Below are 23,526 nucleotides of genomic sequence, written 5' to 3'. Positions count from 1 at the left end.
AGATAGATAGATAGATAGATAGATAGATAGATAGATAGATAGATAGACAGAGAGACAGATATGTGTGTATGTGTGTGTACACATATATCAATGAGATGAATATAAGCATCTACATTTGGGAGAAACAACAAAAATTCCACTCAAACTGTTTATATTATTTATTTGTTTGTTTATTTGTTTTTTGAGACAGGTTTTCTCTGTGTAGCCCTGGCTGGCTGGAACTCACTCTGTAGTACAGGCTGGCCTTGAACTCAGAGATTCACCTGCCTCTGCCTCCTGAGTGATGGGATAAAAGGCATGCACCTCCATGCCCAGATCTTAATGAAATTAACATACATTATAAGAGCTTCGCATTGTGGTAAGGGAACTATATATGACAGATTTTATTTGTGAGCTACACTAGAAATGATTCAGTTTTACACAGTAACTCACTAATACTTCTGCTAAGTGTGGGATTAATTATATTGTGATTAATTTTAAAGCTTAAAGAAGGGTGTGCTCATGTGGTAATATAACCAGCACTTCCAAACTGAACTTTGTGTGTGATGTTCTTTAATGTGACCAGGCTTTGTTAGATTCCTCCATGGCTCAAGTTTGCCTTTCTAAGATCTATGTGTTTCATAACTTTATTGCATTTTGTTCGAAATTTTAGACTCTGAATAGACTTCTAGAATTTTTTTAAGCTCTCTAGGAGAGACACTCCTAACTGAGCAGCAGGCATGCTTGTAGGTTGTTTCCTGTCACTGTGAATTTCAAGGGCAGTGTGGCCACAGTGTGGAGACAGAGCCATGATAGAAACAGCATCCAGACAGGGTGCTGGCTTCCAAGCAGAGACCCTGGTAAAACCATGCCAACAAACGAAGGTCACTGAGTAAACTCAGGGCAGCTCCAGCCTTCAAGAGGAATCAGAACAAAATGACCATTTTTGATTTTTCACATTATTTTCTCTTGGAATTCTAAACCAACTGAAAAGAGAATGTGTGGGGGAGGAGCAGTGGCTTATTGGAAACAGTAAAAACTTATGCAGAATTATTTAAACAAAAGTCACATCATTTTTACTACATAATCACAGTCTTCGAGGTTTTTACCTACTTGTATAACAGTTTTCATCACATCTCTCCATGTTTTATCCACATTTGTAAATCGCCGGCTTTCCTCTGGCATTTGAGACATGATGTCGGGAGAGCTGAAAATGGGCTCCAGATAGAGCCAGGTGGCTTGGACCTTGAGCCACTCATCGAGGATCTCCTGCAGGAGCAGCAGCTTGCCTTCCCATTCCCTGAGGAGTAAGAACAGAGGCCCTCAGCACGCCCGACGGCATTTCAGGCAGCAGTGTGCAAGCCCACAGCTGGCCTGCCACCCCACATGCGACACTGTTAGGCTAAGTTCTGCTTCTCCGGTTATGCTCAAAGGTAAATCACTAGAACTTTTTTTTTTTTTTCAATAAAGCCTGTTTTAAGAATAATCACGTTGGCATTCAGGCTTATAACTAATAACTAAGATAGAGCTTGCATTCGCAAAATTCACATTCCCCCGAATACAATGTGGCACAGGTGAGGAAGAGGCGGTATTTAAATTACAATATACTATAGGTTCATCTCCACATACAGAAAACTTAATGACTAAAGTTCCTTTGTGTATAAACATCATAATTACTACAAAATTAACAGTTGTATAATTGTAGTTTTAGAATCTTTCTGCATTTTCAACCATCTTTGCAACAACCCTGGGCACAACATTCACTTAACCAGTGGGGGCGGGGGAGCCCGGGTTAAGGGGCAGGTGAACTTCTCCCAGCTAGCAAAGGACAAGCGGAGCCTCGAGCCCACAGCTGTCACTGTTCTGCTAGCAAAGAAACCACGACATAAGGAACAGTGTTTTATTAACCAATGAAGCTTGGACGGAGATAGCTTTGTTGGTATATTAATGTCTTATCCATTTACAAGAAATGATTTGTAATTTTCAGTTGTTAAGACTTTAAAAAGTGTAAGTAGGTGCTTCAAATGTCTTTTCATTTTTTTTCCCCGCTGTTTATTGGTGAATTGGGTAGCTGTTTTGCAAAGAGTTAGAAATACCTCTTCTTTCTTGGGATTTTTTTTTCTTTTCTCTAAATATCATTATGATGCAGAACAATCCCACTAGCTAGTAGTATTATGCCCAGTCCTTCCAAAAAGAATCTAGCTAGACCTTGTGCTCTCTGTAGAGCCTGGATCAAGAACAGCCAATGTCAGGGGAGGAGGAAACCCACAGGGGAGTTTCTGATCATCTCTTGGGGGCGGGGTAACCAGAGAAGAAACCACCAAGTCGGCTTCCCCTGCCAGTTAAGTGCACACTGAAGACAGCAATCTGATTTGGTGGTCTGTTTCTTAAGGTAAAATATAGACTGTTTAATATACATTATAAACAAAAACAAAAATAGTGAACAGAGGAAGAACTCAATTTATTTAGCTGCCTTATTTTAAGAACTTCTAAATAAAACCAGTTTTCCGGTCATTTGCCAGCTACCATGCAGAGAAGTCAGAACTACAAAAGAAGTTCAGGGATTGTCTCTGACAATCCATTTTCCAAATATGGGAAAGGACATTACTATCTTCAGTTTTATGCTTTACTGTTCTTAAACTATGTTCGGTCATAAAATTTTTTCTTAGAGTTTAAAAAACAAAACCCAAGATCAGATTGCTGCCAATAAAAATGAGCCTCTGAATGTTGTCTGAAGCCTTTGTCATAACAGCCAAAGGACCCAGACTCTTGCAAAACTAACGAAGGCTACCCATTCCTTATAATGAACTCCACAGTATGCTGCATCCGTTTCTGGCCTTCACAGATACCTAGACATGTGCACATCACACACACACACACACACACACACACACACACACATACACACACACACACCTAGAACTGAAATAATAAATTGAAAAATCTGAAGTGAAAAATGCATAATCAACCCCCAGAAGAACTTTACGTAGAATGCACGGTGGTTGGGTAGCACAGTCTAAGCATTACATATTATTTTACCTCATCTGCTTTTCATAAGGCTTGATGAAAGGAGATCCTCGCATAGTTTGTGTTTTGACAATATGGTCATCCAGCAACATTTGGATTTCATCGACCGATGACAAAATATATGTCCCACTCTCTCTGTAAGGATGAATGACAAATTCCATTGCATCCCATTCGGCCATCATCTTCTCCATGGACTTCTCAAGAGAATATTCTTTGCTAGCTGATTCGCTAATGCTTTCAAATTTGTCTAAATAGGGCTCCAGACTCATGTCTATGAAAGAGAAGACTGTGGAGTCATCGGACGGCTGCATGGGGAAGCCAACGATATTGGACATGGCCTCCCAGTGCCTGGGGCGCAAGCCGGGGTTACAGATCACCTGGATGAGGGGAATGTACTCTTTGAACTCTTCCACCCTCGCTCTTACTTTCTTTGTTATTGCCAGTGCATTTGGAGAATCGTGGAAGGTCTTCTCCAGCTTATAGAGTCCTCTCCAGTAATTCCCAACATCCACTTCCACTTGGTCCGGGTTCACCTTGTGATATGGTCCCTCTGTCCACCCTCTGTATTTGTTACTAAACTCCACGGCAGTTTCATACAGACGGAGATAAGGGTTCAAACCATCTTGGATTTTTTTACGTTGAGGATATATTGATGGGAGCCATCCAAATGCCTCCTCTTCTGCGTTAAACTGCTCAATCTGAAAAGATGGGTTTTGAATAAGTGATTCTGAAAGTGAATAATACTTAAGTGTTAATCACCAGCTTTCCCTGAGCCCTAATGGTAAATTCAAATAAATGTGGAGACTGGGCATTAATCTATTTCCTGTTTCTTTTCCTTTTCAAATTAATAGAATGTATTTATTTATGGTGTACATGTGTATGCATTCTGAAATGAGTAATTCCAGCTAATGAGTGTATGCATTACCTCACCCTGACAAGCTGCTCTCTTGTCAATTTTCAAATATATAATGCATAGCTATTAAACACAACCACCATGTTTTGCAATAAATCTACCCAACTTATTTCTGCTACTTAGCTGAAGTTTCATATGTTTTAATCGACATTTCCCAATCCCTGCTCCTCGGTAACACTATTTGGTGCACTGTTCCTACAAGCTGGGCTCCTTTCTCAATTCCATCATGCAGTGTGTGCATTGCTGGGTCTGGTTTATTCACTTAACACTTAGCTACATTTTCACAAGTGAAATGACTTGCACTTTTAAAGACTGAATATCAAGTCCTTATTTCCTTGAGCTCATCTTTTGGGGGGTAATGTTTTCTTATATTAGCTTAACAGTCAAATAAATTTACAAACAGAAGGAAGTTTTGCCCACTAAGACATATTGAGACTCTGGCTTCATTCATTGAAAGAATTTAAGTGAACTATCCAAATCAGCAAAATCAGAAATGAAAAAGGGGATATAATGACAGACACTGAGGAAATCCAAACAATCATTAGGTCTTACTACAAAAACCTATATGACACAATATTTGAAAATCTAAATGAAATGGACAATTTTCTTCATAGACTCCATTTACCAAAATTAAATTAAGATTAGGTAAGTAGATTAAATAGTCCTATATCCCCCAAGGAAATACATGTAGTCATCCAGGGTCTCCCTTCCAAAAAAAGCTCAGGGCCAGATGGTTTCAGCACAGAATTCTACCAGACCTTCAAAGAAGAACTAACTCTAATTCTCTTCAAACTACTCCACAAAATCGAAACAGAAGGAACATTACCAAGCTCATTCTATGAAGCCACAGTCACCTTGATACCTAAACTACACAGAGACCCAACAAAACAAAGAGAACTTCCGACCTATCTCTCTTATGAACATTGATGCAAAAATACTCAATAAAACACTTGCAAACTGAATCAAAGAACACATAAAAGATATCATCCACCATGACCAAGTAGGCTTCATCCCAGGCATGCAGGGGTGGTTCAATATACTGAAATCCATCAATGTAATCCACAATATAAACAAACTGAAGGAGAAAAACCACATGATCATCTCCTTAGATGATGAAAAGCATTTGACAAAATTCAACACCCATTCTTATTTAAAGTCTTGGAAAGATCAGGGATACAAGGCATATACCTAAACTTAGTAAAGACAAAATAAAAGCCAATATCAAACTAAACAGAGAGAAACATAAATCAATCCCACTGAAATCAGGGACAATCTTTCCACATCTCTTCAACATAGTTCTTGAAGTCCACGCTAGAGTGATAAGACAACTAAAGGAGATCAAGGGGATACAAATCAGAAAGGAAGAAGTCAAAGTATCACTATTTGCAGATGATATGATAGTATACATAAATGACCCTAAAAATTCAACCAGGGAACTCCTTCAGCTGATAAACACCTTCAGCAAAGTGGCTGGATACAAAATTAACTCAAAAAAAAAAAATCAGTATCCTCCCTGCATACAAAAGACAAAAGGGCTGAGAAAGAAATTGGGGAAACTACACCCTTTACAATAGCCACTAATAGAAACAGAATGGTGGATCAACGGAATCAAATAGAAGACCTGGAAATAAACCCACACACCTACAGATACTTGATTTTTGACAAAGATGCCAAAACCATACAATGGAAAAACCATAGCATTTCAACAAATGTGCTGGTCTAACTGGATGTCTACATGTAAAAAAAATGCAAATAGATCCATATTTATCACTTTACATAAAACTAAAGTCCAAGTGGATCAAATATCTCAATATAAAACCAGATACACTACACCTGTTAGAAGAAAAAGCAGGGAAGGGCCTTGAACTCATTGGCACGGGAGACAACTTTCTAAACAGAACACCAACAGCACAGGCTCTAAGATCAACAATCAATAAATGAGACCTCATGAAACTGAAAATCTTCTGTAAAGCAAAGGAGACTGTCTTCAGAACAAAACGACAGCCTACAGATTGGGAAAGGATCTTCACCAACCCTTTATCTGACAGAGGGCTAATGTCCAGAATATAGGAAGAACTCAAGAAGTTAAACAGCAACAAATCAAGTAATCCAATTAAAAATGGGGTACAGGGCTAAACAGAGAATTCTCAATGGAGGAATATCGAATGACAGAGAAACAGTTAAAGAATTGTTCAATGTCCTTAGTGATCAGGGAAATGCAAATCAAAGTGACCCTGAGATTTCACTTTACACCCATCAGAATGGCTAAGATCAAAAACTCAAGCGACAACACATGCTGGAGAGGATGTGGAGAAAGGGGAACCCTCCTCCATTGCTGGTGAAAATTTCCAAAATACAGTCACTTTGAAAATCAATCTGGTGCTTTCTCAGGCAATTAGGGATAGTGCTACCTCAAGATTCAGCTATACCACTCCTAGTCATATATCCAAAAGATGTCCAAAAGTACACAATAAGGACATATGTTCAACCATGTTCATAGCAGCTTTATTCATAATAGCCAGAATCTGGAAACAACCCAGATATCCCTCACCTGAAGAACTGATACTGGTATATTTACACAACAGAATACTACTCAGCAATTAAAAACAAGGAAAACATGAAATTTGAGGGCAAATGGTGGGATCTAGAAAAGATCATCTTGAGTGAGGTATCCCTGAAGTAGAAAAACACACATGGTATATACTCACTTATAAGTGGATATTAGACATATAATATAGGATAAACATACTAAAATCTGTACACCTAAAGAGGCTAAGCAAGAAGGAGGACTCTGGCTAAGATGATCAATCCTCACTCAGAAAGGGAAATGGGATGGACATCAGAAGAGGGAGAAAACAGGGAACAGAATAGGAGCCTACCACAGAGGGCCTCTGAAAGACTCTACCCAGCAGGGTATCAAAGCAGATGCTGAGACTCATAGCAAACCTTTGGGCAGAGTGAAGGGAATCTTATAAAGGAAGGAGGAGATAGAAAGATCTGGAGGAAACAGGAGCTCCACAAGGAGAACACCAGAACCAAAATATCTTGGCCCAGGGGTCTTTTCTGAGACTGATACTCCAACCAAGGACCATTCATGGGGATAACCTAGAACCCCTGCACAGATGTAGCCCATGGCATCTCAGTGTCCAAGTAGGTACCCTAGTAAGAGGAACAGGGACTGTCTCTGACATGAACTCAGTGGCTGGCTCTTTGAGCACCTGCCCCTAAAAGGAGAAAAGCCTTTACAGGCCACAGAGGAAGACAATGCAGCCAGTCCTTATGAGAACTGATAGACTAGGGTCAGAGGGAAGGGGAGGAAGTCCTCCCCTATCAGTGGACTTAGGGAGGAGCTTGGGAGAAGAAGAGCGAGAGAGGGTGTGATTGGTAGGGGATGAGGGAGGGGCTACAGCTGGGATATAAAGTGAACAAATTGTAATTAATAAAAATAAACACATTTTTAAAAAAGAAAGCATTCAAGTGCTTTGAATATTGACATCACTGTGTTAGATACTGTGGAAGACAGAAAAGGGGGTTGGATTCCTAAGAATCCAAGACGCAGCTCAGGAAGGCACCACTTCCTATGTAGGTAGAAATACAAAAACAAGTCATCCAAAACTAAGTTAAAGCAAACAGGAGAAATGTTGCAGACCAGTAGCTACTTAACACATATGTAATGTTATGTATAGATATGTATATGCTGTGTGTTAGAAGTGTACAGGACAGTCACCGGTCTGTCATGGAGTAGAAGCTAGCAGACCACAGTTCAGGATGAACAGCAAGAGGCAGAGGAAGCATATTCTCTTAGTTGTGACCTCTGTGAAGAAGAGGGCTGTGCAATCTACACGACTGGCAGGTTGCAGTTGGACATGGCAATTAATCAGGAGACATAGAATTCAGTGACCCCCAGTTATAAACCGACTTCAAAGTTTATTTCTTTTTATTATGTGTGCCTGACCTATTTGAAGTAATTGCAAACTATTTAATTACCTAAGCAGACATTCAGGTCTTCTAATGTAAGAAAAGTAGTTTGTTCCCATCATAAAGTATAAGGAAAATTGCAATGTGTGGGGAAGGGGATAGCTTTCCTCTTCCAGGGTTTCTAATGTGAAAGCTGACTCTGACCCCGCCTCATGGTAACACACTGGCTCAGTGAGAGGAAGTAATGGGTCCAATCTGGAAACAGCTGCCCAATCTAAGCGGCATCTACGAATACACAAAAACTAAGCGGCAATCACATGCTATCATGTACGTGCTTCTCTGATGATTATTGTACATCAACTGTGATGCAGATGATTAAATGATGCAATGTGTGACAAGGTGGCAGAGATAACAACTCTATCTTTAAAATAAAAGCTGAGGACCGCAGAAACACATCGCCACCCACAGAGAACCACGCTGGTGCTTCTCCTTGAAGCACGACTAGAAATGCGGATTGCTTCCATTATTCTCTTGTTTAATGTAATTCAACTGTTTTATCCACTTTCTTTTTCTTCTTCTTTTTTTAAACAATGTCTCACTTTGTCACCTAGGCTGGCTTCAGACTTGCAATCCTGCTGCCTCCGTACTGAGGCATGTACCGCCATGCCTGGATGAATCTATTGCTTAAAAGTGAATGCTCAATACAAACACAATCTCTTTTCCTTGAATTACCTCATCCTTTAGAGATTTTAATTGTACCTTGTCTGCTGCTGCATCCAACTTGCTGTTCAGCACCTGGGCCTTTTTCAGGTACCGCTGTACATCCTGCAGGTCTCCAAATGTATAAAATTCCTCGGCTTGTTTAGCGTAACTCTCCAATTCCTCCAGAAACCGCTCACACCGCAACTACGAAAAACAATACCCATGCTTACTATTCTTAAAAATGAAAACCCCTGGGCACCAAGAAAAACATTTAAGTATTTGAAAGGCTTATCAAAATTATTATATTTTTTCATGACAAAAATATAAAGAGGGAAATCTAAAAGATGACTGAAGATCATCCTGAGTGAGGTAACACAGACCCAGAAAGACACACATGGTATATACTCACTTACAAGCGGATTTGGGTCATATAGTATAGGATAGACATACTACAGTGCATTGACCCCAAGAAGATAAGCTCAATGGGCATCTTAGGCTTCATGTGGGCCCATTAGTTAAGGGAGTGGGGGATATCTTTGACACAGACTATGTTGCCTGCTTTTTGATTACTTCCCCCTGATTGGACTTCCCTACCAGACCACAGTCCTCATGTGAATAGATGTGCTGGGGTGTCTGGGTCGGGAGGGGGCTCCCCTATTCTGAGGAATAAGGGAAAGGAGATGAAGGAGGGTGGGTGGGACTGGGAGGACAGGAGGAAGGGGCCTATGATGGAGATATAAATTGAATTAATTAAAAATAAAATAAAATAAATAGAATGGTAAAAAAAAATTAAATTTAAAATTAAGACCAAAATTCCTCTAGTTCCCTAGTTTATAAGTTGGCCCTAAACAACATAAGAAGTTCGGATTCATTCACTAAAAATGTGTTAAAATTATTATCTTTAGTATGTTGAAAAAATTGATGCAAACAAATGACTGAGCATTTGAAAAGCTCCTAATAACTAACTGGGATAGGGCTAGAAGAAAGATTAATTTCTTTAAGGACTACACAATGAACGGTGTCATTTCCATTATGTGAAAAACTGAACGTCTTCAGTTCTGCTGCTGCGGCGGCATCTCTTGAATTAGCAACACTGAATCAAGATATCCCAAAGTTATTGCTGTTTCCCATGAGCACTCACAACAAGAAATGTGTGAAGCTAATAAATCCAGGTGTGAAATATTAAAATTTTAATACTCCAAAATAAAACAGATGTGTGTGCTTCATATAAAAAATACTTATTATAAAACTGTCACTGGCGAGCTATCCCAAAATTAAATGGTTCTAAAAATATCTATTAATGAAATATTCAAAAGTCAAATCTAGGTTATTCAAAAATAGGATCTTTTTTTTTTTTTTATTCCATAGATGCTACGTTGATTTCTGTCCTCTTTTCTCAGTAAATAAATTCATTGTTCTAACTTAATGGGTAAAGGAAAATAAAAAGAAAACTGCATCAATATTGTGTGTAGATTTTTGAAATAGGACACTTTATAATGAAGTACAGATAATTCTGGGCCACCTACAAATTTTCTAAGAATCAATTATTTTATGATTTAAGTATCTAATATTCATTGTTCATGTTTTCCACGTTTATAATGTTGTAAATAGCCTAGTTGTAAAATAAAAGTATCAGCCATAGTTTAAAAATAAAAAGTAAATTTAAATTTTAAAAATTAAGAAAAGAAAAATAAACATTTTTAAGTCTTCTTTGGTGTGATAGAAAAACAGGTAGCTTGTGTTCAAAGAACATCTTAACTGGCCGATCTAAGTCAAAATTAAGAATTTCAGTTTCTTCTATAAAATAAAACTGAAAATTTTTAACCTGAAAAAATTTGTTTAATCTGTACAGTGCTCATGGCCTTCTGAAAGCTGTGCTTTGAAGGTGTCCCGTGTTCATGCACTGGAAATAAAAATGGTGAGAAATGGAAGGCTAAGAGTGAGCAGGGTCTAAAGGGTGCTGGCCTCGTCTACACAGTAATCCTGTTATCACAGAAGCAAGGTAGCACAGGAGTGGGCTCCTAGGAGAAGAGTGGCTTCGGCAACTTTCTTTTCCTCCTTTCCTCTCGGTCACTCTTTCTTTTGAATGTGCCCTCATAATTGCTTGCCTTCCGTTTTGAGCCAATGTATGATACAGGAAGGCCTTCAGCAGACGCTGGTCTCTTGAATTTGGGCTTCTCAGCTTCCAGAAATGTTAATAAACTTATGCTCTTCTAAATTACCCAAGCACGGCTCTTCCGTTGTAGCAGCACGAAATGGGCTGAGACATCATGGGTCAGTCACCGTGCTAGTCCGTGGAATAGCAACAGATAATAAATAAAAATGAAGCTCTCGGGAGCTGACCAGCCAGCGGCAGATAAACCGGAAACCAACTGCAGTGGTTGAGTCTAGCGCATGCGTGTTAAATGGTGCAATCAGAGAAATGGAGAATTCACCTGAGGTCTAGGGGCAGCTCAGGAAAACCAGCTGAGTGTAACTTCGTGGGTCGGGACAGAGTACTACAGTGTGCAAGACGGACGTGAGAAACATATAGAGCAGAGAACTACAAGATTCTTGGAGTTAACAATGTCAGGGGTTTGCCAAAAGGCAGGAGGCTGGGCTAGACAGCCGGCCGAGGTAAACTACAAACCTACTAGGGAAAAAATACTAGGTCGGGCACTTTTTTGGTACATGTGGAAAAAAAAAAAAAAGTTTTTTGGTACATGTGGACAAAATTCAAACAACAGGGAGAAAACAATCTGATTTTACATCTCAAGAGCTGCTTTGATCCAATTAGCCTTCTTTTTGTTTAGAGAAGGAGATACAAGCTGGTGAATGAGAAAAAAAGTTGTCTCCCAGGCATGTCTGTCAGGCTGGAGTCCTTTCCATTCCCCTGTGTTATATGCTAGCTACTTTACAGAATCCCATCGTCTTTCTGGCGCTTTGCATTCGTGACATTTTGGTTAGAACTAATAACCCCAGAAAACAGCTTCACCATTTTATTCTCTTAACCCCAAACTATCCTGAGGGCCAGGCAAGTATGCTTCCATTTCACTGACCAGAAAACAAGCTCAGACCAAAGGGGTGGGGAGGAAAATGAAAAAGAAAAGTAAAAAATTACCTTCTGGGATTACAAATTCAAAGTAGTGGAGCCAGGACTCCAGCCCTCTAGCCTCTCAGTCCTGACACCATGGCACCAATGCTAACAGATTCCCATGCTTCTTCCTTCTTTCCCCACATAGTTGAAACACCACCTTTTAAATTAGTTAAAAGTGTCCTTTTCTCCAACATAGTTAAAACACTAACACTCTTGAGGCTGAAAACTCCAAATTGGGCACATTTCTGAAAAGAAACCTTTGTAGATGTTTCTTCAAGAGAGAAAGCACAGTGTGTTGTCTGCTCTGCAAATGTCTGGTTTTCAACTTGACTAAATTTTCTTCCTCAATTAAGCCTGAGGAGGTTCGGGGAGGAAGAGGAAGGTAAGAGGGAGAGAAGGCAAAGGCAGCAAACTTTGAGAGGCAGATAAAGTTAGTCAGTGACACTGGCCCCACGATTTTTCTGAGTCTACCTCTAGGTTGTTAAGCCATCTCCAAAACTGCCTTCAGGGATAATCTTGGTCATTTCCGGCTGAGAGGGAGGAAATTGTTATACTTGTATAGGCAGCTTCTGACCAGGTAATTGTATTCACAGGACTATTGTAGTTTCTCTTATTTCTGCATTGTTACTAGATACCAAAAAAACATTTGGAAAACTTTCATAAATAATATTTGTTGAATGCGGGAAAAGAAAGAAAAGAAAAATCAAGAAATGATCCCACATCGATTAGTGCATTGTGGAATCACTCTTTAATCATCCATTAGAAGAGATCCAATATGTGTTCACTCTTCTACTGAGATGACAGGAGAAAGCTACATGCATGTAACAAAGGTGTCCATAGCACTGTGCAAAGAGTTAGAAATTAAATATTTGCAGTAAATGAGAGTAATTTGAAAAATCTACAATGCCAACCTTAAGGCCTTCTTGATACTGTTCTGTTTTATCTTTGATGATTTTCCTATGCTCTTCAAAAATTTCTCCCATTCTGGCATACCACTGGAAAACACTGTTATTTAGTCTAATGTCTGCAGGAGAAAAGTTGATGCACTCAATGAGGAAGGCCAGGCAGTTCTTAGAATCCACTAATCTCTGTTCCAGCTCCATCATCTCAGTTGACTCCACTTTCTGAATGTAAGCCTGCAGGAAAACAAAGGTTACAGATTCCAGACAGCACTGTAAGGGTGAGCTCTTACCAAACAGGCTCTTTGGAGAACACACTGCACAAATACAGAAAAATGTGGCTCAGACCTGGGGACCTCAGCACAATTTACTTCTCAACCACACCAACCACTTCACTACAATAGAAAGGAAAAAAGACATGTGAGAAGAGACTTAACACCACATTTAAAAAAAACAAAACAAAACAAAAAAACCAGTGGGTGAGCAGGAAGAATGCTGTGCAGGATGATCAGACACCTCCTGAGCTATTGTGATTCTTTCGGTGTCATGCTTTGGGGCACCAGATATGTGCTTGCTGCATTTGCCAGGTGCTGGCAATGAAGTGACCATGAAGCAGACATGGCTTTTACCTTCTTGGAGTTATCCATCTAATGAGAGGGATGGTTATTAATCAAAGAAGTGAAAATGCAAACTCTTGACACAGACCATGCTGCAATGCGGGTCCTGCTGCTGCTTGCAGCATGTCACAGAGTCCTGAGGCAGGCAGACACAAACAGCAGCTTTCACAAACACATGTGGAAGAGGTAACGAGATATAACAGGTGGAAGGAGGGGAAAGAAGGGGGAACGAGTGTGGCCCCAGTGGCAAGAGGAAGCTTGCGTGAGGGTCTGAATGATGCCAGGGCTGCAGCAGAGCACCAAGGGAGGATGCTTACTTTTAAAGACTTGTTGTTTTTAACTATGTATATGCACAGGCCTTGGGGAAGGTTAAAGTCACATGAGTGTAGTTGCCCATAAAGGCCAGAAAAGGGCCTCTGATGCTCTGGAGTTGGAGTTGCCAGTGGTTGCAAGCAACCCAAAGTGAGTGCTGGGAACCAAACCCAGGCCCTTTCCGAGAGCAGCATGCTTTCTTAGTAGCTGGGCTATCTCCCTAGGAGAATGTGATTTTAAATTGAACTAAGATCCCACAGGACCTTCTGGGCTCTAGTCAATTGCCCAAACCAATGAAAGAAGGAAGGCTGTACCTAGTCAAAGTTTATCACAAAACTACCTTGCTTGCATGGGAGAAAACATTGATTAAGTCACAGAGGTTGAAAGAGGACCCCGGGTAAGATGATCAATCCTCACTTAGAAAGACAAATGGGATGTGCATTGGACATAGGAGAAAACAAGTAACAGGACAGGAGCCTACCTCAGAGGGTCTCTGAAAGACTCTACCTAGCAGTGTATCAAAGCAGATACTAAGACTCATAACCAAACCTTCGGCAGAGTGCAGGGAATGATATGAAAGAAGGGGAGTTAGTATGACATGGAAAGGATAGGAGCTCCACAAGGACCAAATATATCTGGGCACAGGAGTCTTTTCAGAGACTGACACTCCACCAAGGACCATGTACGGATATAACCTAGAACCTCTGCTGGAATGAAGCTGTGGTAGCTCAGTAACCAATTGGTTTCCCATAGTAAGGGGAACAGGTACTATTTCTGACAGGAACTCAATGGCAGGCTCTTTGACCTCCCCACCCCCCAAGGGAGGAGCAGTACTGCTAGACCACAGAGGAGGACTTTGCAGCCAGTCCTGAAGATACCTGATAAAACAGGGTCAGATGAAAGGGAAGGAGGTCCTCCCCAATCAGTGGACTTGGAAAGGGGCAGGGTGGAGATGAGGGAGGGAGGGAGGGTTTAGGAGGGAATGAGGAAGCAGGATACAGCTGGGATACAGAGTTAATAAAATGTAACTAATAATAATAAAAAAAAAACATTAAAAAAATGTCACAGAGGTTTCAGAATGAATCTAGGATGTATGGCTACAAGATAAAAACACACAACCAAGAATGTCCCAACACATAAGCAATAGACTGATTTAAAGACTATCATTTTCACAAGTAATGAATGTCTAGTCAAAATACGTATGTCTAAACTTAGCGAATCTGTTTCCTATAGAGCCCAGTGACTGGGTTCATATTTTTCTTTATTTAAAATAAATGACTGATTTTTTTTTTCTGTACTGACCAGATTTATCGTATGGTTTGCCCTTTTTGGAATAAACTTTTTAAGATGCAGAAATATTTTTAATACCAAACAGTGAATCTTATTTGCTAATTTTGTTAAAGATTATTATACACAATAGAAACTCATATTGAACCCAACTTCTTAAAGCCAGTAATGTCTAGGAAGATGAACAGATGGTACTCTTCATAATTAATACTCATCTTTCCACAAGACTCTCTTCTGGAAAAGAGGAAAGCATGGCACAGGGATGGTTTATACTTACTATCAGCCAAAGAATTGGTGGCAGATAACAACTAACAAAACATAAAAATGTCCCCCAAGACTGTATGAGCCTGGGAAAGTGTTCTCTGAGTAAAATAAAAAATAGATGAAAAATTTAGTTCCAATCATTTTAATAAATTTTGTTTAAGCAGTAACTTGAAGAATATGTACATGTCACCATTTGAATTCTTTTTATAAATTTTATACATAAAGAATGTTGAATGATTTTACACATTTCCAGGTTCAGTTAAATATTTTTTCATTTTTTTTGTTCCAAGGGGTGGCTGGTTTTGGGGGTTTTGAGACAGGGTTTCTCTGTGTAGCCTTAGCTATCCTGAACTCACTTTGCAGACCAGGCTAGTCTTGAACTCACAGAGATCCACCTGCCTCTGCCTCCCCAAGTGCTGGGATTACAGGTGTGCTTCACCGAGCCCAGCTCAGTGAAACATCTTTAAAAGGGTTCTAATTCAGATTTGGGGAATTCTAAAAAATTAAAACAAACAAACAAACAAACAGAAGATCCATATCCCATAAAAGGTAGATGATATAAGAAAAAAATGGAACTGCTATTAATTATTTTATATTACTTTATCTGCCTTGAGATGGAGTTAAAAGAAGTAACTAGAAAAATAACTAATGTGAAAATAGAAGGACTCAATGCTGGAAACATTTTAGCAGACCATCAGAGAAGGTGTTAGCATATCGCAAAACACAGCCTTTTCAGACACAGAATAGTGTGTAAGGACTGAATATCTGCTGATTAAAATGAGAAGTGAATGCACATCTCAGGTTACCATGACCAGTCCTGGCAATGGCTGCTTGCACCGTGCTGATTATAAACGTTCTCAAGAACATCCTGGCAGATGGCTGCATTCATTGCTCTAATACCTTTCACTATCCATGCCCTATTGTGTCCTCTCACTCTGACCTGGTTTGGTCAGTGAGGTATTAGCTAATGTAACACCAGCAGAATATTACTTATATAGTAAGCAAGCCTGAGTATCTACTGTGCAGGAAGGCTACTGGAGCTTGAGAGGCAAATGAAGCAGAGTCAATTGCCAAGGAATATTTACAGCAGCCAACTCAACTGAGAGCCAGCTGAACAAACTCGGTGCATACTAACTGGTGGCCCGATAGAGTGGCACACAGAGGCCAGAAACAGCGTCCAGGACAGGCCAGCCTGAAGCACCACACAGCAGGCTTGTGAAGGAAACATTTAAAACATCCCGATGAATGCAATCCTCTGTCTTAACCTCCAGAATGATCTGTTTCTCTGTGCACACTGACACAGGCTCCTCAATGATACCTTCATCTCCATGAGCTCAGCTGTGTTTGGAGGTGTGCTCAGAGCTTTTTCAGCTATCTTCTCAAACTCGTCACACAGTCTGAAACAGCAGAAAAATCAGTCTTAACGAATCTATGATCTAATTTCACAATATTTATTACTTAAAGCTCCATTGCATGGAAAGTAAAATGTGATTTATCTGTATGACATCTAATAACTTAAATACAGAATTGTGTTCATTTACTTATTGGTTCAATATTAATTTAATGATTACCTGTCATATTCCAAGCCATAGCATTGAATGAGATGCAAAAAAAATTTATAATGACCCCCAAGCAGCTCACAGTTGGATGCCAGAGACAGTTCCTTCATGGAGTGGTTCCTGTGTCAGTCCCAGGGAATGGTACAAAGAAGGGAGTAACTGACTCTTCTTACAACGAAAGATTTAAAAAGAAAGAAAGAAAAGAAAACAGGCCTGTGGCCCAAAAATGTCAGGCATATGCCAGTACTTCCTACTGGTCTGGGTTGTGGACAATAAAAAAAAACGAACAAACTTGGGGTTGGAAAGAAAGAACACCATTTGGATGCAAGGAAATTCAGAAAAAAAAAAAATCTTCACAAAAATTGTCTGGAGGAAGAGCATGTGGACCATGCTGAGCTGAAAGTGGGGCTGGAAGTCAGATGTTTTGACCATGTTTGCAAACCTCGGTGGCAAAATCAACAGAGAAGGACAGGCGTGCCATAAAGGATGAAGGTAATAGGCCATGGCGTGGACCTGGCAGGCCGAGAGACAGAACAGGTAACAGCACTGTGTAGAGCTTTGAGGGGAGGTGGAGACAAAAAGAGGCGGAGTCACCCCTGTCCAGGAGCTCCTGCAAGGCTCTCCTGCGCCCCCTGCACACCCAGCGAGTCATTAAAAACAAATGGGGGGAGAAAGTCAGCTGCCATGAGCTCATGGGTTGTAAGAAGGGGCTGAGCTACAGTACAATTAAAGTAAATGCTTTGCCAACCACCGCCAAGAGAAAACATGTCCACTGTTCCTCAGTACTTCTAGAGTGAACAGTGCTGTAAACTGAAAATACAGCGAGGTTCCTGGAGACGCTCCCCAAAGCCCAGCCCCTTCTCCTGGTGCCTCCCTCTTCGGCCTTCTTCTCACTAGAGCCCCCTTCTGCCCCACCCCAGCCCTGTCCATGGAAACAAGGCAACCCACTCCTCCTGGTGGATACACAGGACCAATTCCCGCTTGCTGAGAGTCGCTCTCTGCCCTGCTCTCCTGGCAGACTCATCCTTCAAAGGAAATTCCCACTCCGTTTATCTGTGCAGCCCTCCCCTGCTGCCTCTCCTCCTCCCAGCAACACACTGCGAAAGCACTTTGTCTTTTCCCCTGCTCGACGTCTGAGACCTTACTACACCCTATTAGAATTTAGTACTTTGTCCTTTGTTTCCATGTCTGCACTGTCGCTTCTCTCCGCACATTTCATTCATAACTTAGAGCACAGCTTAGGTGAGTGAAGCTTCCTTCAGGCTTCTACGTGTGTTCTAAAGGTCTTGATTTTCTCTGATAAAGAAACGTTCTGTTTGCAGACATGGTCGCTCACATCTGTGACCCCACTAGAGTACTGAGAGCTGAGTACTTGGACTGTCGTGTTTTGCAGGCCAGCCCAAGGATCTAGGAAGACACTGTCCTCAACAACCACACAAGAGCTGGGACTGCTGGCACAAACCTGCAACACCAACACTTGGGAGGCAGGGACAGACAGGTCTCTGAGTTCAAGGACAGCCTGGTCTACAAAAAACCAAAGGGGGGAAAAAACCACACACACACACAAAAAAAAAACCCTCACACAAAGAATGTTCTAGTTGTTGCTGGGTTAGAAAAGAGGATCTCTGTTGGGGGACCAGTTACACTAATCATGCTGCTTGACAGAGACAAGCTGGCATTTAGGTTTGCCTGACTGGTATTCTCTGCGTTCAGACTAGCCAGCTTTCCTACCCCCACACCCTGTTTACTTAACAAATCATCCTCCAGTTAAGCTAACAACGTGGTTACTGGAGAGATGGCTCAGAGGTTAAGAGCACTGGCTGCTGTTGCTAGAGGTCCTGAGTTCAGGTCCCAGCAACTACATGGTGGCTCATAAACAAGTTTTTAAAAATATTTTTTTAATTTTTTTCTTTCTTTATTTTTTATTAGTTACATTTTATTAACTCTGTATCCCAGCTGTATCCCACTCCCTCTAAAAATAATTTTAAAATCTTAGAAAAAAGATAAATTGCCAAAGCCTTAAAGAATAATGATAGTATGATGAAGTTCCAAATTTAACAACTCTTTAGAATCCATCAATAGCTCCTATACAAACTAATTTATACATAGATTACATAAATGTTAAAATATGAAGAGAATGTCTCCCTGACTTGTGCAAAAGAATGAAAGCACATTTTAATGCTACAATTAATTTAGACAATTGGAAAGGCACATTTGGGAAAGAAATCATACTGACAATTGCATCACAAAAATGTCACTCTTGTAGAAATAAGCTTAGCATAATTCTTTGTTTTGAATGACGCAGGACACTTCTAACCAACTTCTGTAGCTGGGCGGCCCCTCCCACAACACAAACATAATCGGTGGCACCTGCGTACCTTGTATTTACTTCCTGGTGATCACGGAACATCTTGGCTATGAGTCTCCCACAGATGACATCTGCCCGCTTCACCAAAGCTCTGATCAGTTCCTCACAGTGCATTTCAAACATTCCCAAGCGGACAGTCTGCAAGGAGAGAAGATTCAAAAAACACAAATAGAAATAAGAGTAAGTAAGAGACCCTCTTAACTTTGCCATTCTCTGGTCTCTGATTTGTGTGTGTGCAGTGCAACAAGGTTAAGTTTTGAGATTTCTAGTTTTTAGTTTTGGTTTTAAACGGTTGAACCAGGCATGGTGATTCAAGTCTAGAACTCCATGTACCCAGGAGGCAAAATCAGGAGGACTGAGTGAGTTTGAGGTAAGCCAGGATTACACCCTTAGTTGCAGTGCAACCTGGGCTAAAGGCAAGATGCTGTCTCAAAAACAAACATCAGAAAATAACAAATTCACATGTGAGGAGCAGGGAGTTTCTGATACATACCTCGCCCCCCACACACACACACACACTTTGTTTTTGTACAACCATCTTGTGAATAAATATCCTTGAAGTTTGTTATCTTGGACTCTATTTCAGAATAACAACAGTAGATTTTTAAAGTTTAGGAAATTAGGTTGTTGCTAAGTAGATAAAAATTGAATTCATTTTTTAATTTTGTTTTGTTTGTTTTTAGACACTGTCTTGCTTGATAGTCCAGAATAACAGGCCATGAACTTGCTGTCTTTCTGCCTCCCGAGTGCTGGCATTACAGGTGTGTACCTACCAAACCCAGCAGGAAGAGGGGTTTCAAATATGTCATTTGTTCTGTATTTAAGAAGTAATTTGTGGCTATGGCAGAAAAATTAAAGGATGTTTTCGATAAAGAGGCTGAGACAGGACATTTAAGTTTCTACGACCCTCAGGAATGGAAATGAGCACATTCTGGCGTCACTGCTGTAGTTTCTAAAAGATTTGTCAACATGAAATGCAAAAGTAAAATGTATAAAGGGTCTTGGGACCTGGGAGGAGATGAGGTACATGGCATCGCAGGTATATGAGTGTGTGTGTGTGTGTGTGTGTGTGTGTGTGTGTGTGTGTGTGTCCTAGCTGCCCTATACTGAGGTCCACACAGTGCATGGCATGTGTCACGTATTCTGTGAGTATGGACCTGTCGACAGCCCTCTGATTTTGTCACTGTGGGTTCTAACACTAGACATTAATACACCCGAGAACAGACCGTTTGCTTCAGACCAGAGTCATACAGGAAAGGGCCATTACCTTTTGAGACGTATACTGAATTTCTTCCATTAGTTTCTGGTAATAGCGAATTTCCTCTATTAGTTTCTCATAGCTCTGAGTCTGTAACAGGAAGTTGTCAACGTCGTGCTCGGCTTTTTTGGTAACCAAGAACTGATACTTGTCGTACAGCTTGAGGTGCTCCGTGGGCGCCACGCTCTCTTGTAACACCACCTCCTTAATCTTTTCTTTATGAGCGTCTATAATTTCCCGCAGAATTATGGGCTTCAAGGTTGTTGGTTTAGATTTACTTTCCTAAGCAAAGAAGGAAAACAGTATCACTTTTAGCTAAACTAGCCCTATTATATTATCTTCATGAAAGTGTCAATCTTATTATATTGCCTTTTCTTCTCATAAACTGTTGTGATTTACCAGTCTCTAATCTATAGAAATATGTTCAATCTAACCTGAGGAGTGTTGTAAGCTGCAGGTTTTGGGTAATTTTTTTTCCTTAATGCCTAGCTGTTTGGTTTTCTTTCAGTAAGGTTGAGAAAATGGTCATTCGAAAGTTCATGCAAAATAAGACCTGGCACACAAAACAGCAAAGCCCCCACACATAGTTGCACTAGCTTTTTAAGGTTGGCCTTGGCCTGCACTCTTGAAAAGAAAATGCTTTGTTCAGAGTCCCACCATCATGTTCCTCAGTCACAGAACCTGTTCACAACGCGGAGAAATGTGTTCAAACCACAGAGAGCTTGCCACTCGCTGTCTGTGGTGCTGATTCTTGGCTGCCACCTTCCTATTCTGCGACCACAGCTATACCAACAGTGAGCAACCGTGGACGAGACCATGATTTTAAACGGTGTGACTCTTTCCCTTTGCGAATAAGAGGATGAATAAGTATGCTGACATAGCTTACAATCTACGTGATTACCCTGAGAAACATCTATACTCTGCCATCCAGGAGGAGGGACTTAAACTTGTAATGAGCAGAGATCACAGTCTGTGGTAGGTGTTTGACGACGCTGGAATTCGTCGCACTGCCTTAGTTATCCCAGTGAGTGTTTGACTGCTACGCCCCTTACTGAGCACATTCTGGCGTCACAGCTGTAGTTTCTAAAAGATTTGTCAACATGAAATGTAAAAGTAAAATGTATAAAGGGTCTTGGGACCTGGGACAAGATCATCTGGCTTAAAGATAGATTCCTCATAGGAATACTACCGATGCTGTCACCTCTTTGGGCCCCTCATTCCTGAGCTCAGAGAGACACTTGGCATTGCCTCTTCAACAAAACAGCATTTAGAATAATGCATTCCATACACTGGGCTGGGCTGGGCTGGGTGCAAGGTGGATTTGTGGGTTCTTGTCAGTGATTGATTCTCATCATAGAGTATTTCTTACATTTTTAGCAGCTTGTCTAACTTCTAAAATAGAGCTATCTTTCTAGACATAATTAGATTCTCAGACTGAGCAGCACCTTAGAAAGTTTCTAATATTAAATTTAATTAGTACTCATTGAGAGTTAAGAAAAATGATATTCTGTGTGATACCTCAGGTGTTCAAAGAATATCAAATTAGATCGTGATACAGTTATGAGCTTGGACTCATGGTGCATTAGCCCTTACTGGCTTGCCTTCCATGGGAAATAAAGGTATATTCTAATCTATTTTCCATTCCTATCAAATATAATAATGAACAGCAATATGAATCTGCTTCTGCATTTACTGCCAAAGGTAAGTGAGACACTATGTAATTATTTTATTCAAAGTACTTTTATAATTTATTTTGAAATCTAGCTGACCCTGAAATCACCTAGAGACAACTAGAGGTGGTGATCATGATGAACCCCAGAATTTTAATTTTTAAAATGTGACCAAGTAAGGCTGACAATTACCCACATATATACAGTGCCTCATGCAAGTCCTAGTTCTAAAAATATGATGTCAGAATAAATATCATTCTCTCCTTGAAAAGTCTAAATTACATACTTTCATACTAATTTAAACTCATCAAATATTCTCTTTAAGCACCAGGAAGGGAAGAATCATCCTTTATAACAATAAAATCATAGCAGTAGAGTTCATTTGGGTAATTGTAATCAGTACTTAGAGCTTGGTAATTCTTATCTTATTAAGTTGCTATATCTGTGTGTTTCATAAGCTAACCTGACATTTTCCATTCTTGATAAAAGGTAAGGTAATAGAAATGAATGTGATGAATGAGCTGGGGTTATGCAAAGGCAAAGCAAGCAGTGAATATTGACAGACTTCCAAATGTTGACTATGAAGAACTGATAAGCAGAAAACAACTATTTCAGAATACATACATTATTTAAGGAAATCACTAAATTTGTCTCTTCCAATGCATGGCCAAGAGATCAAAGTATAAGGGGGGAGTCTATGGGGCCAAGATGGAAGAAACCAATTTAGAGAGGGAACTGTGTGCTTCAGTGGGCAGATGCCTGCAGACTTCATTCATCTTTGTGGCCAAAGCTCTGCTCTGACTCCCCAGCAAAGAGAGAAGGGCAGGAGTCTGACAATCAGAGCACAAAGCCTCAGAATAGAGCAAAGCAGGACTATCAGGAGACAGACCTTGGCAAAACTAAAACTGAAAGGAGATAGAACCCTTGAATAGGAAGAGGAAAGTACGAAATTTGTCAGTTCTTTGCCTGAGAAAGGAAGAAATAGTAGGCCTCACAGTCCACAGCCAGAATTTTATTCTTCAGCTTGGATAAGCATATAACCGGTACGTCCAAAATAACATTAAACCAAGAATCATTTGGTCAAAGCTGAGCCTTCCAGAGCTTTCAAATGATTACAGAATTTCAGAGAGGCCCACTTAAGCCACATCCATAAAGATGAGTTCTTACATGTTGTCCCATAGTAACAAAAAGAAAGAACCCAGATAAAAATTAGCCACTATGGGTAGGATTCCACCAACAGCAGAATCACAAAGGCCAAGACCACAGACAGTGGAATTTTAAAAATGAGAATGGAAAAGAATTAGTATGTGTAAAGATAAAAAAAAAAAAAACTTAATAAGTAGAAAGGACCATCAAAAATGTTCAAATCTGTTTGCCCAAAGAATTAATAAAATTCCTAGAAAACAAAATAATAAATAGAAACTCTATGAAGGGGACATTTTTCTCCCAACGAAATTTTTTTTAATTCTTTTTTCCCTTTTGTAAAACATAGATTCTTTTCTCATGCAATATAATTTGAATATAGTTTCTTGTAGCTGGCATTTTGCTGCCTTGTGGGTTATTCTTTCTTCCATCCTTTATCACCCCCTTTCCTCTTCCCTTTCAACCCCCTTACACTATGAAAAAAAAAAAAGATAGAAAGGAAAGGAGACTATGTTATCATTAGATTACTTCCTC

General features: G+C 40.2%; 1 protein-coding gene across 1 annotated transcript in view; it reads right to left on the bottom strand.

Moving 5' to 3' along the window:
- The window catches only part of Dnah7 (dynein axonemal heavy chain 7), a gene marked incomplete at its 5' end in the record, with an annotated part of 256,610 nt that overhangs the window by 198,230 nt on the left and 34,854 nt on the right, over window positions 1–23,526 (bottom strand). Inside the window, 7 exons of the mRNA XM_055616804.1 lie at window positions 1,093–1,279; window positions 3,019–3,704; window positions 8,597–8,743; window positions 12,527–12,751; window positions 16,313–16,391; window positions 18,932–19,059; window positions 20,189–20,461. Of these exons, the coding sequence (XP_055472779.1) occupies window positions 1,093–1,279; window positions 3,019–3,704; window positions 8,597–8,743; window positions 12,527–12,751; window positions 16,313–16,391; window positions 18,932–19,059; window positions 20,189–20,461 (1,725 nt within the window). The remainder of the gene's footprint in view (window positions 1–1,092; window positions 1,280–3,018; window positions 3,705–8,596; window positions 8,744–12,526; window positions 12,752–16,312; window positions 16,392–18,931; window positions 19,060–20,188; window positions 20,462–23,526) is intronic.

The sequence above is a fragment of the Psammomys obesus genome, unplaced genomic scaffold (genome assembly GCF_907164565.1).
Source record: "Psammomys obesus unplaced genomic scaffold, mPsaObe1.curated_primary_1811, whole genome shotgun sequence".
NCBI lineage: Eukaryota > Metazoa > Chordata > Mammalia > Rodentia > Muridae > Psammomys > Psammomys obesus.
The sequence above is the reverse complement of the archived record's forward strand: the minus strand, read 5'-3'. Positions and strand labels throughout refer to the sequence as shown.